Below are 14,027 nucleotides of genomic sequence, written 5' to 3' on the forward strand. Positions count from 1 at the left end.
ATAAGTTATATATTATAAGATTAAGATTATGTATGATTATGATTATGATTATTATTGCGATTTTTTTTTTTATTTTTTAACAATGAACGACCACCCGACCGAATATGACGATATTTTACAATCTAATTAAGTTGTTCGTTTTATTTTTCTTATTTTCTTTTTTTTTTTTCTTTCTTTTACACGTCATTTCCTTACATTTCCTCCCTTTCCCTTCCTTTACCGCAACCCCACCCCTCCCCCGGCCACATTTATTGTCATTTCTATTTTTTTAAAAACTGTGTTCCATCCCCCTTTTCTTTCCTCATAGTTTTTTACGATAGAAATGACGACGACGACGACGTTGACGACGACGACGATAATGATGATGATGATGATGATGAAAATGATGATGAAAATGATGATGATGATGATGATGATGATTTTTCTCGAACGTCATTAAGGGTAATTTAATCTTACGTAATACAAAGTGTCTTTCACTCATCGAAACTGACATTTGATGTATTAAATGTTATCGAACGGGAATTGAAGTTTTTTCTATATTGCACTGCCGTATAAATGCGGTTAGTTGCAAATATTCCACAAAGAGACACACACGAGAGGATAATACACATTTATATTTAAGTAGCTTTACACTATTATTAATGACGATTATTATTATTACACGTGAGGCGGGAAGGGGTGGGGGGGGGGGAAGGGGTGGGGAATACAACCAACAACAAATCAACAACAACAGAAAAAAAAAAAAACAGAAAAAAAGTAATAATAAAAAGAAAAAAAAAGGAGAGATGGGGTTAAAAAGAATAAAAAAAAAGAAAAAGATGAGATAAGATGAGAAAAGATAAAAGAAAAGAAAAGAAAAGAAAAGAAAGGAAAGGAAAACAAAATATAAATTAGTGTGTGGAGATGTTTATACTTAGGACGATGCATACGTTTAAAACTGTGGTTACAATTATTATGGATTATTATTATTAACTACGAATAAATAATATAAAATTAGTGACAAAACACATGGACAAGACCATCCAGTTGCAGCACAGTAGGTAGGCACACCCCAATACAGTAAGATTATTGTAAGAGGAATATTATTAATAATAATTATAATATGACTGCTCGTTTTATGCTCGGCGCTATACATTTCATTGTCATTATTATATCACCATTTATTAACGATATACATACGAACAAATAAAATGTGTTTATAAATATAACGTGATCTTTAAGAAATTCGTCTGGAATTTTATTGTTCCACGATGATGATGATGAATTATTATTATTATTATTATTATTTTTAAAATAATCTTTCGTTTTTTACTTATATTTTTTTTGGTTTCTATTTTAATTAAATTGTTGTTGAGAGGAAGGTGGGATTACTAGAAGGAATGAATGAATGAATGATTAATTTTATTAAGTAAGAAAACAACCCTTGTGATTTTTTCTTTTTTCTCATTTGATCAACGACGATTTATTTTATATCGTACAATTTAAGTATTTTGTGCTAATCTTTATCAACGACGAGATCTCTTGGCAATTTTTTTCCTATTACTCGTTTATTTCACATTTTGGGGCCAGATAATTAATAAGTATCCTCGATTTTAAATCTAATAATACAGATTATAATCTAATAATTACGACACTATCGAACGAATCTCTTCTTTACGGATTTTTTTTTTACTTTTCCTTTTATTTTATTATATATTGGTTTTTTTTTTCTAATTTTTTAATTTTTTATTTAATTATCTTTCGATTAACGATTTATATCAACGCTAATATCTCTATCTTTTCTCAATTATTAAGATATGTTTTGTATTGCTACAATTTTATAAACAATATATAGTTTTTTTAATTAATGATAAGAAGAATAAGTAGAATGTTGTAAAGGGATTCTACTGTGCATCATTACTAAAAACTAATATTATTAATCATAGTCGATAAAGTCACGATAATAATAATAATATATATATAGTACATAAATATTATACGTACTATTTATACATACGTATCTGGTAAAAAACTATTAACGCATTCTTTTTCTTTTTTTTTTTTTTTATACATCGAATATATCTCTATCTCTAGCTCTACATATTTTATCTTTTTATTCTTTAACTCCTTTTTTATCTCACGTTTTAAACGTGCGTTGAAATTTTCTTATTAGTAATCCATTGCGTGTGTGTGTGTGTGTTTGTGTATGTTTGAATCACCGACAAAATGGCGCGACAGTGTGTTAAAGCGTATATATAATTTCATTTTTTTTTTTTTTTTTTACAGTAATCGTAAGTATATCCTTTTCTTTCTTTCTTTTTTTTTTTTTTTACAATAAATATATTCGGTCCCAAATCAAATCGAGGTAGCACGATTACGTTTTATCAAATGTTTATCTTTGTTTGTTTGTTTTTTTTTGTTAAACAACGACGTATGACATAGTTTTTCTTATGTCGATGCATAATATATTTTTGATTAATTATCATTATTATAATTTTTAAGGGACATTATTAATGGAACTTTTTGCGTGACCAATTGGACGATGTCAGAACAATTAATTGACAATTATATTTTGCTATTTATTTAACGATCGAAATGTCGTATATATTTTCTGTCTCGTTTAAATTTCATTTTTATTATTGAATTTTTGACCAATTATAAACACGAGCTAGAGATTATTATTATTTTTGTTGTTGTTGTTTCTTTATCATTGACAAAAGGGGGGGGGGGAGGAATATTTTATTTCTTTTCTTTGTTTTCTGATTTTTTTTTTTTCTTTGGTTTTCTTTGTGTGTTAGAAAAATTAGAGAACTTTGAATATTTCTTAAATCGAGACCACGCTATTGCTACGATTCTTAATTATATTGCTTCGATTCGGCTATCGCATTAATGCGCATGTATATATATAATAATTAATTTGTTTATTATATATATTTTTTTTTGTTATTACCACGAAAATATTTATGTGTTATATTTCTAATCGATCACGAGGCTCAAAGCGATCAAAAAACTGAGCAAAACACACTGCTGATGTGCTCCCCTAAAATTGTATTGTTTATAATTTGTTTTCTTTTATTTTTACTTTAACTTTACTTTACTTTTTTGTTTTAATTGCGAAACTACTTGCAACAACTATATTCCATTCTAATTATTCCTTGCACTTAGCTTCGAATATCACCGATTAATTAATTAATATAACTTTCTCATTTTTCTATTTCATTCTTTTCGTTTAATTTTCATTTTTATTCATTTCATTATATATATATATTTTTGTTTGTTTGTTTTTCTATTTAACCATCGAAAACGAGTAAATAACAATTAATCGCGGATGGATTTTTATATGCGAAAGATAGATAGATAGATAGATAGATAGATAAATTACTCTCGATAAATCTTTCGATTATTATCGTAATCTCGAAAAAGTTACTCAAGTTAATTAAATATTGTATCGATTAATAATCAATTAATGAAACATCCTTTGTCAATTTGTACCTTAGAAAAAGGGGCGACAATAGCAGCGAGATTAGACGGAATGTTTGGAACATTAGATTGATATCCCGTTAATACTAATTCATATTATTTTTATCCACACGATCTTAATATACATATACATATACATATAATATGTATACATATATCTCAACCCTTTATTTTTATCATTCAATAATCCGGGACCAGCCGGTTAAGAAAAATCCGTAAACAATTTGTTTGTTTCTTCCAAGTTTAAAATAATAGAACGTTCAACGTCCTATTTTTTTTTCTCTCTCTCTCTCTTTTTCTTTATACTCAAAAGATCAAATTAAAAAAGAACACCTCACTTTTGAGAGAGAGAGAGAGAGAGAATATATAAAGAAATTTATCATTAGAACGTGAGACATTTTTGTTAAGACTAAAATGAAGAAATCTTTGTCAACTTAAATAGAGATACACACCACTCACATGCTCATTTTGATTCATTCATACATAACATGCATACATATATATATTCCTGAGGTAACTAAAGACATAATAACAATATATAGATGACCTTTTTTTTATCCTTCCTTCCTTCCATCATCGAGTGCATTCTTTTTTTTTCCTTTTTTTTTTTCTTCATTCAAGATAACAAGTCGTGAAAAGATGACCAACAACAACGAGATTAAATTCTCGAAATATCGATTGTGGGTTCAAAGAAACAATATTAAGTTATTGTTATACGTTATCCTCTTCTCTGTCATAATATAATCGATAAAAAACGTTGGTCTACTAGTAAGGGAAGATTATTATTATTATTATTATTTAGAAGGCTGTACTGGCTGTTGCAGTAGTAGTTGATTGCACGCCGGATTCAGAATTTGGACGTCCGGCGTGTAGCTACAGCTACGTTGATGCTGCCAAACTGATGGATGTTGATTCGGTCACAGCAGAACGTGGTTTGGCATCTAACGAATTGTACAATGGATATTCGCAGCATAAAACAAATTTCAGGAAACGTGGTACTTCGACATAGATCGATGGAGGAATTGGTATCAACGGTGACGTTGATTGTTTGTAATAACGATAATCTGCGTTACTAAAATGAAAACATCAAACGAATTTCATTAGATTGTTTTCCTAATTATACATTGAAGGTAAGTATTGTATGTATATATATGTATATGAGCTGAATTGAAAAGTTTTTCAATAATATAATAATTAAATTGATTGTATAAAAATGAAATTGTTGAATAATTTTTTAACATATATTTCAATTTATACGAGAATAATATATTTCGTTAGTTATTTTTATTAGATGCTTCGAATTTATGATCCATAAATATTTTTCTAATAAAATTCTTATTTTATACATTTATATATATATATATATATATATTTTTAAATTATTAATATTAAAATTCCTTTTTCTTTTGATTGAACTATAAAAAAAAAGACAATCAATCGATTTCGTCGATAAATAATAATAGCTCTACGAAGAAAAAGTTTGAAGTATCTTATAATATATCGGTAATATGAAAGTGTTTGTTAACGATAATTTTAAAAATAGAAACACTTACTCTCGATATCTCTCATCCGAGGCCTTTTCAAGCAAAGGCATACCCGATAAGAAGAGGATGATGATCGTTGTAAAGATCGGTGAAGCGATAACGACCCATTCGGCTCCTTCAATCACGTTCAAGGAAATTACAAAGATACCCCACCATACTACGATTTCTCCGAAATAATTAGGATGCCTAGATAATCTCCATAATCCTATAATTATATTATATGTGATCATAATTGTATTATATATTATTCTCAATTATAATTAATATTTCATTATATATATATATATATACATAGAACTTTACCATCGTTACACCATTTCCCATTATTTACGGGATCCTGTTTGAAAGCAAACTTTTGTAAATCAGCATAGGTTTCCGCAGCGAGCCCAATTATGAATAAACCAGTACCAGCACTATCAAAATTGGTCATCGTTTTTGGCGCCGGTGGGATTTTGTGACGTGGTGAGTTTATGATTATCACCGGTAAACTTACTACGTAAACCCATACAGCCTGCCAATGGGGAAAGATAAAAATGCTGTTTTTACACATAGTTATCAATGATAAAATATGATAAAAGATTCGACCCACTTGGCAGATGATTTGTAAAATCGATAGCAAGCATATGTATGATGTAATAAATATTATACAAAAAAAAATAAATCTTGGCTTCTAATATTGGCAGTAATAACTATTTCTTATTCCAATAAAACATACACGACGTTCTTCGATATCTACTCTTTTTGATAGATTCATAAATTATTATTATTATTATTATTAATAGAGTAAATATATTCTATATGCAAAGTGTGTGTGTACCTGAAAGGTCCAAAATACTGCGAAACGAATAACATTACTCCTACGATCTGCGAATCTTTTATCACGTCCAATCTTAACGATTCGGTAGAGAAGATATCCCGATAATCGTACACCCCATAGACAGACAAATACGGTCACCATAAGTTGCCGGCTGTCGTAAGTCTGCGATAAATGAAAAATGTAATATGATTTAATTAGAAATAATTTAATCTCGCGTACAATTTTCTTTTTTTTTTACACGATGCATGCGCGCGTATGTGCATATTATAACAATGATTTTAAATATGATCAAACGATTATTATAAATAATATATATTATTGTTATATAAATATATATATAAATGAAAATTTTTTTTGGCATATATTTTTTATAGTTAAATATTTTTGTTGAATAATAATAGGATGCACATGCATCATCATCATCATCATCTTAGGAGCATCGACACGCATAAATTATTACACATCATCGTCTCTTCATGATGCACAAGCAAAATAGAAGAAAAGTGTTTGTTATAATTAGCGTCTGGTATTTTTTTTTTTAGTAATACCTTGCCCACTTGACCAAGAAAAAAAGTTAGAAGGGCGAGTATAATGAAATTTGTGCCACCGGCAAAGTCCGTCAATTTGTCCAGCTGAAATGTAGCAGCTATAGTGAAGAATATCAGTTGCATTCCGACCGTAACGATTGCGCTCACGGCCAAATGATCCTCGTCTAAAATATCCACCGCCATTTTTCCCTTTCCTCCTGCTTCTTCACCGCGGTGTTTCTATCTCCTCCTCCACCTCCTCCTCCTCCACCCCCTTCTTTTCTCCTTCACCCCTTTTATCGTTCTCTTAGTCTCTTTTAATACGAATTATCTACTGTGGATCTGTGAAACGTTTATTATTATTATTATGATTAGTATTGTTTTGATATTTTGATTTTGTTTCGTTTAATTAAAATAATATGAAAGAAATATTATTGTTCTTCGATATAATTACTTTGAAATATTTATTATTTTGTGTTACGAATGAATGAATGAATTAATGAATTAATTAATTAATTTAGTTTCGTAAGTATTGAACAAAATATTTAACGAATAATTTGTTTTTTTCATTTACGTAATCGACTAATCATATTGGCGCGAATTTATGTTAGATAAGTAACATCGAAACTATCAAACTACTGAATTATGGATCACTGCTAGACTATATATTTCGCATAGATATGTAAGTATTATATTATCTGCATACGTCGCATTGCAGGAATCAAAAACATGATAAACGAATGAATGAGAAGCATGATGATAGAGAGATAGTTGAAAGAAGAGAAAATACGTGTATTTTTTTGTTTTTACAAATTACAAAATATTAGACGAGTCTCGAAAGAGAAAGTAAATAATGTTAAGAAATATTGCATTATTTTTCTATTTTTCTATTCATTTCTAATTTTAATAATAATAACGACACAAAAAAGAAAGATATACGATCTCGAAAGGATGAAAATATTGAACGCGTATCGATTCTCTCTCTCTCTCTCTCTCTCTCTCTCTCTCTTTCTCAATGAATAATATCAAATTATATTTGGAAAAGAAAAAAATCAAAAAATATATATATATCGTATTTGAATACTATAAGATATAACAGAGAGAGAAAAATAAAAAGAAAATAAGATAGAAGAAAAAAATATAATTTCTATAGGATGTATTATTTTATAATACCTCTCGCGAGGTGTGCTGGTGCCTCATTTCAGCTGATTTTTCCTTTGGACGTTTTACGTCCACGTTGGAGGAAGAAACAGGAACGACTACTAACGCCGGCGAAAATTCAATGTCGAATCTAAAACGAGAGGTGTTCTACACCACGATCACGTGTTACATTTTCGAACTAAGTAAAAGCACATTGACGGCGGTAGCCTCCACGATATTTTCCACTTCTCCTCTTTCTTTTTCCTTCTCGTATTATTTTTTATTCTTTTCTTTTCTTTTATCCTCCACCCACTACTCTTCTTTCTTAAACTATTCGTTCGCTTTTTTTCTTTTCTCTCTCTMCCCCCCCCCCACCCCCCCCAAGAACAATTCTTTTTCTCTCACGTCTTATCTTTATTCTATTTCTTTTTCCACCCTCTTTAATTTCTAACTATTTTCTTTTACTACATTTTTCACCCTTGTTTTTCCATCCATTTTCCCTCTCTCTTTCTTTCTCTTTCTTATATTATATTTTTTCTTTGTTTTCCATCCACTCTTCCTTTCTTCCTTCCTTTCTCACTTTTTACTCTTACACTATTATTTTCCGTTTTTTTTCATTCAACGTTCACCCACCCACCTCTTTCTATCTTCCTTCGTGTTTGTTCTACCCGTCTCTTTCTCTCTTCTCGGTATCATTTAAAGTCAGTAAGAGGAGCGTGCGCAATTGAACATCATCCACCCCTATTTTCTATATTTTCTTTTCACCCTCCCTTTTGCGCAATAGTTGCATAGTAATCTGCGCATATTGGACCAACGAATCGATAGGATGCGCAAGAGTGCACAAAAAGTTGCTAACGAACGATGAAAGAGGGTTTTAAAGATGATGGTCAAAATCTTCCCCAACCGAAGTATCTCTATTTTTTTCTTCTCTTCTTTTTTTGCTTTCTATAGGAAGAAAATAATGTAATGCATTTATAATTCATTTGTTTGTACTTTACTTTTGGAGGGTATTTAAATTTATTGACGGATTGAGAGGGGATGTATGCAAATCAATTTAAATTTTGTGCGCCTTTATCGTATTAGGGAGGGGGATGGATTCACGTGAGCAAAACAGTTGAGGGATGATGATATTTTAGAAAATAACAAATTGTGAAATTCGTGGCAGTGTTTTGTTTTTTCCTTCTTTCTTTTTTTTTCTTTTTTTTATTATTATTATTATTATTTAAAAATAATATATAACGCGACATTGTGTTAAGAATAAATTATGTTTATTCCAATAATATAAGATTGTACCTTTAATGAATGTTATTAGAATAATAATTAAATATCCTAAATATAAATTGCAACAAGATTCAAGAAGGAAGGTAACGACGTTACGTTCCTTTTGTACATTGAACTTAACTTATTATCTCATGTTTTTTGTTTTTAAATATATGTAATTTCAAAATGGAATCATTGATTTACTTATAGGAAGTGTAAAAAGTTTGTAATAGACACGCGTCAAGTGGATGCACATTCGACGAAGAAGATGCATTGCATGAATAATCACACTTTGCATGGTTAATACAAAAGCAAATCTCTTTATGTAAAATTAATGTTTAACAGTTCTCGCTAATCTTACACGTGTAATTGAAACATTCTCCTCCTCCTCCTGATAAGTCTTATTTGCGATGTAATCCCATTTAACATAATTTTTGTATCCTTAAGATCTGGTGTACTTTCCCCAAATGTGAAGCATGAACACGGATGCGATGAATAAGAGAGACATAACCAGTACTGGTACAGGACCTCTGAATATATAAACATATTATATATTACATTGATATTTTCTAAGATTTATTAATTACCAATAAAAGAGATTCTTATTGCTAATCATAAAGGAAGGAAGTGTATGGTATATTTATTCCTTTGATAAATATACCCATACGTTACAACAAATAATCGGTTAAGTCAGACAATAGTAATAAATAAGTAGCTTACACTTTGATACCAGGCGAATCATCCGTATAAAATCTCCACATACCACCAGAGCTTGTACCAGTGTTTCTATTTCTAGAGGATGTAGCAGTGGCAGTTTTGCGTTGTCTGACAGTACCACTGCCACCTGCTCTAGGTGCTATAGCTTTGCTAGGTGAACGACCGCCAGATCCAACCGACGTTGCACTAGGTGCAGCAGGCTTCAAATAACACACAAATTCTTCTGTTAATATCGTTTACTTTGAAATCAATCAATAAGGATAAGAAAAAAGTAATAAAATTCTCTATTTTCTCATTGTATTACTTACCATTGTGGTTTCTGATAATTAAATTTACTTTCAAACGAAAAGTATTTTATCACAGTAGTAATTTTGTAGTCAATAAAACAAATTCTTTAACGTCAAATATTCTAACGTTGTAGAAGTTTAATAGGACGGATATATAAATGAATAATTGGAAGTTTCGTGATGCACTAAACGATAGCCGTTTGCCTATCACTTGAAATTACGTTTTGAACACTCGCTTCCGTCTGAAGTGCACCGATCAACGACGTGTCATATGTATACGATACACGTGGTGCATCTCTGACACGTCATCGAAATCGGCTATATTCGTCTTCCTCGTTGGCTGCGTCATTTAAGGTAAATTTTCATGAAAGCTTATAAAATTCGACACTTAAGGGCGCTGCTCGCGTCATCCGCAATTGGCGCTTAATTCAAATACCCTCAATTTTTCTTCATTTGTATTCGAAAATTTATATATTAGGAATAAATGAAATATTTTTAATAACTAAGGATTATAAGGAAAGCATCCAACGACGAAAATATATTGTTAACAATTTCTTTGGTATTTTTTTTAATAACATCACGGTATTCATCTACAATTCATGTGACAAAATAAAAAATATATAAATCAATAAGAAATGTATAATAGAGTATACTTGAATCATAATTAAATGTTTATAAATTCGTTATAAAGAACACGGTATTTGTACCTTAATCTTATGTGTATATGAGGAGTTATGATATATACTCGCAAATATACTAAAATGTGCCAACCATTTTGAGAAAAACAATTTTTATTAAAAGCTGGCCCTTTTCTTTTTTTTTTTTTAAATCTTCGATATTGCCTCACAGCTTAAACTTTAGGTCTAATATTTTGGTTCTTTGGAAAAAGTATTTATATGTTTATAGTTTTATGAAGGAAATATATAATCGTGATATATAAAAAATATGTATGAATATTAATTATTATATAGATTAAAAAATTATTATAAGCAATATATATACTATATTATTTATACAGAATTTCTTTCATCAAAATTAATAAAAAAACAAATCTTTGAGTATCTACATTAGCACTAAAAAGTCAACATTTGTTCACAACATTGTATGCGAAATGATATTTTGTTAGAAATCAATGTTCTACATCACCAAAATAGTAGACCTAATTTTTAGCATTACGAATTTTTTAATACATAGTTTTTTCTTCCCACATATATTGTATCATACACTATAATGAATGTATTTCATGTGTGTTTATGTCTGAACTTTGATAGTTCTGATGTTCATAGACTAGGCTTCACACAGTTATGGCTTAAAATTTATATTTAAGATGTAATTGAGAAGCAGCGCATTTGCAAATGCCTTTACTATTACAATCGGAAATAGAAAAGGAAGTCACGCATTGGTGCAGGAACTTTTGTTCTTTTTTTCTTCTTTCTTTCTTTCTTTCTTTTCACTTATAATATGCAATGTATCCGAAGTCAATAGTATAAAGTAAAAAAAAAAAAAAAAGAAATATGATTTTACTTTTATTCATATAAAAGTATTCTCTCTCTATCTCTCTCTCTCAAAGATTTAGAATTTTAATTCAGGAATAAAAATAAATGATGATAAAGTTATTAAATTTGTTTGTGAAGCATTCTTCTTCTTGTGTTAATGTAGTTATACTACAAAGAAACATAGTCATCATTAATTTATGAAATGCTTAGAAGTTCATCTATTACATGCATCCTAATCATCTAACAAATCTCAAATATTACCTAATAGCATTCTTGTCAAATTGTAAGTCATAATCAAATTATATTATAGGTATTTCCATCATATTTTTGTTTTTATAAACGATCTTTGAAGTAGAACTCTTATAGTATAATAATGATACTATAATTGCTTTGTAGAAATGTCAAAAAATTGTTTTAAAAATGCATTAAGTTCGTATTCTATTGAAACGCTTTGGCCTTCGTTTGTTCCGTTTCAGGCATATTTTTAATCGTGTATCATTGAGTAAGACAACTCTGAAAACTCGCATTCCTAATTGTCTTATTTATCAAATTAAGTAAAATAAGTTTAATATTTTTTTATATATATATGTATATAATCATTTCTGTTGAGTATTACTTAATTATAAAAGTAAGAAATTTGTAATAAATTGAAAATTTGGCACCATTTTTATATTATGAAAATTCTTTAAAATTCTGTATAAATTTCTTTTTCTTTTGTTTCATTATATTTATAGTATAATCTGAACGTTTTTCTCTTAACGTACCAAATTAATATTAATAGTAACATTACTGGTGCACGTCAGATATGGTGTACATATAATTCATATTTTCTTTTTTATCAACAACAATAAAATATAACAACAATAAATGTATGCCTGATACTGAGACTTATTAATTATTTAAAGTATTCATGATTATCTAATAAAACTAAATTATTGTTACCAAGAATAAAGTCTTTAGAACACGGAAAACATCACATTGCAACGTGTCATTCAGTGATTTTAGTACACACCATAGTCATTATATGATGATATTTCATATTATAAAACAGTTTGTACTTTTTAAAGTTTCTTGTTAAATTCGGTCTTCAAAAATGTTGTTTTTCTTTATCGTACTAATATAGAATCAATTGATATACATTATCTTGAGAACACTGACATTGATGAGTTTTACATTGTTGCTCGTTATCTGATATTAATCTGACACGATGCACAAATGAATGAGTTTTATGTCAAAATGAAATATGAAATAAATATTATTTTATATTTTTTGTTTGGTCCAACTTAAGTACTGGTTACGCCTTTGCGTGCTACCAATAAGTTTAATATTGGATGTTTCTTTATATAAGAGACAGCTTTTTTATGAGTGACCATTGTGAAATCATATCCATTACACTGTAGAATTTTGTCGTGCATTCTAAGACCACTTTTAGCTGCTGGTGATCCTTCGTGAACTTCGGTTACATATATACCCTGAAATAGTAACATTTCTTTATAGCTTAGATAACTTTACTCATTACACACACAATTATGATTTTAAATAATATTCTTAAAATACATTATCCGTATAGCCTTGCGGACTCTTTCGATAATCTTGATCTATTCCTCCTCCGATTTTAAATCCACATTTCATAACTTCTTCTCCGTTTTCATTAACTTCTGTTTCTTTATGCAAAGTTATCGGTATCTATAGATAAAAATGGATATGTTATATATTTCACAATCACACATGAAGATAATGTTATAAATATATTGTTTACAACTCTCTCTTTTTGAATTATTAATAATTCCTTGATTAATAAGATGTTCTAAAAGGCAAGATTTGAATATGCAATTGAAACATTTAATATCATTGAAATGAATCATCCAAGGTAAACTTAAAATAAACAAAATTTTAATCCCAATAAAACTTACACTCAGGCATTCCATCGCGGTGCCCGCTTGGTGCTGAAAAGCCATTTTTGCGCACATTTTGACTGATTTTCTTGAACACTCGGTTTTTTTTAACAAAAATTAATCTAAATTTCGCGATGACACGAGTTACACACACGCCCTAAACACGTCAAAGTAATCAACGTGATGTTAACGTGAATAGAATTTAGAATAATCCGAATTTCACAATCGGTTTAAGCGTCGACAATAATTATTTATTTGTTAACTTTCATTCCTTTGTTTATTTAATTATGCATACGATGCACTTTCTCTAAAAAAGCTTGAAATATTCAATTGAACTATGCTAATCAACATACGCTCTTCTTCAGCGTAGTTAAGAATATCGATGCATAATATTGCCAAAGAATGCAGAAGTGCATAGAAGCCCACAAGACCATTTTTTGCCTAACCACATTCATTTAAGTTACTAACCTGAAAACCAGTGGGCGATAGTAGGTATTTAAAGTGATGATGGTACAATACTATCAAAGAATATTGGATTCTTTGATAGTATATGATAGTATATGCTATATACTTTGATAATATATATAGTATAGTTATATTGTAATATAATTATATTAAATTTTTAATGTTTATACAAGTGTGTGCCTTCAGAAATGCATTTATATATATATATTTTAAAATGAAGCAATATTTAGGCCACTCAAATAAAAAAGAATTCAGAAGATTTGATGATAAATCCAACGATGATCACCTGTAACAAAAAGCAAACTATATTAGTCATACAGTCAAGTAGTGATAAAATAGCCTGACATATTAATCGTCCAATTCACAGATGCACTTTTCAATTGAATCCTTTATTTACTTTTTATCAAATCTCTAATTAAC

The 14,027-nt window shown here is 29.1% G+C and overlaps 3 protein-coding genes across 3 annotated transcripts; all 3 read right to left on the reverse strand.

Moving 5' to 3' along the window:
* Positions 1–3,737: 3,737 nt before the first annotated feature.
* LOC106791483 lies at positions 3,738–7,863 on the reverse strand. The gene is made up of 6 exons (XM_014757130.1): positions 7,521–7,863; positions 6,369–6,689; positions 5,821–5,982; positions 5,307–5,514; positions 5,013–5,208; positions 3,738–4,531 (listed from the first exon to the last, which is right to left on the reverse strand). Exons 2-6 carry the CDS (start codon positions 6,549–6,551, stop codon positions 4,339–4,341), a joined length of 942 nt encoding a protein of 313 aa, XP_014612616.1. The 5' UTR covers positions 6,552–6,689; positions 7,521–7,863; the 3' UTR covers positions 3,738–4,338.
* An 870-nt stretch (positions 7,864–8,733) lies between these two features.
* LOC106791484 (protein transport protein Sec61 subunit beta) lies at positions 8,734–10,066 on the reverse strand. Its single transcript, XM_014757132.1, has 3 exons — positions 9,773–10,066; positions 9,468–9,664; positions 8,734–9,277 (listed from the first exon to the last, which is right to left on the reverse strand). Exons 1-3 carry the CDS (start codon positions 9,773–9,775, stop codon positions 9,190–9,192), a joined length of 288 nt encoding a protein of 95 aa, XP_014612618.1. The 5' UTR covers positions 9,776–10,066; the 3' UTR covers positions 8,734–9,189.
* A 1,834-nt stretch (positions 10,067–11,900) lies between these two features.
* Positions 11,901–13,540, reverse strand: LOC106791495 (uncharacterized protein C45G9.7). Its single transcript, XM_014757152.1, has 3 exons — positions 13,161–13,540; positions 12,805–12,933; positions 11,901–12,719 (listed from the first exon to the last, which is right to left on the reverse strand). Exons 1-3 carry the CDS (start codon positions 13,215–13,217, stop codon positions 12,531–12,533), a joined length of 375 nt encoding a protein of 124 aa, XP_014612638.1. The 5' UTR covers positions 13,218–13,540; the 3' UTR covers positions 11,901–12,530.
* Between the last annotated feature and the right edge of the window lie 487 nt (positions 13,541–14,027).

The sequence above is a fragment of the Polistes canadensis genome, unplaced genomic scaffold (assembly GCF_001313835.1).
Source record: "Polistes canadensis isolate GaletaPanama2010 unplaced genomic scaffold, ASM131383v1 scaffold_312, whole genome shotgun sequence".
Lineage (NCBI taxonomy): Eukaryota > Metazoa > Arthropoda > Insecta > Hymenoptera > Vespidae > Polistes > Polistes canadensis.

Coding starts and splice junctions, on each gene's coding strand:
- LOC106791483 (XM_014757130.1), bottom strand. CDS start 6,551: ATGGCGGTGGATATTTTAGACGAGGATCATTTGGCCGTGAGCGCAATC. Junction 5,515..5,820: donor CAGTATTTTGGACCTTTCAG/GTACACACACAC, acceptor CCCCATTGGCAG/GCTGTATGGGTTTACGTAGT. Junction 4,532..5,012: donor TCGGATGAGAGATATCGAGA/GTAAGTGTTTCT, acceptor TTTTCATTTTAG/TAACGCAGATTATCGTTATT.
- LOC106791484 (XM_014757132.1), bottom strand. Junction 9,278..9,467: donor GATTCGCCTGGTATCAAAGT/GTAAGCTACTTA, acceptor TTATATATTCAG/AGGTCCTGTACCAGTACTGG.
- LOC106791495 (XM_014757152.1), bottom strand. CDS start 13,217: ATGTGCGCAAAAATGGCTTTTCAGCACCAAGCGGGCACCGCGATGGAA. Junction 12,934..13,160: donor CCGCGATGGAATGCCTGAGT/GTAAGTTTTATT, acceptor TTTTATCTATAG/ATACCGATAACTTTGCATAA. Junction 12,720..12,804: donor CGCAAGGCTATACGGATAAT/GTATTTTAAGAA, acceptor TTACTATTTCAG/GGTATATATGTAACCGAAGT.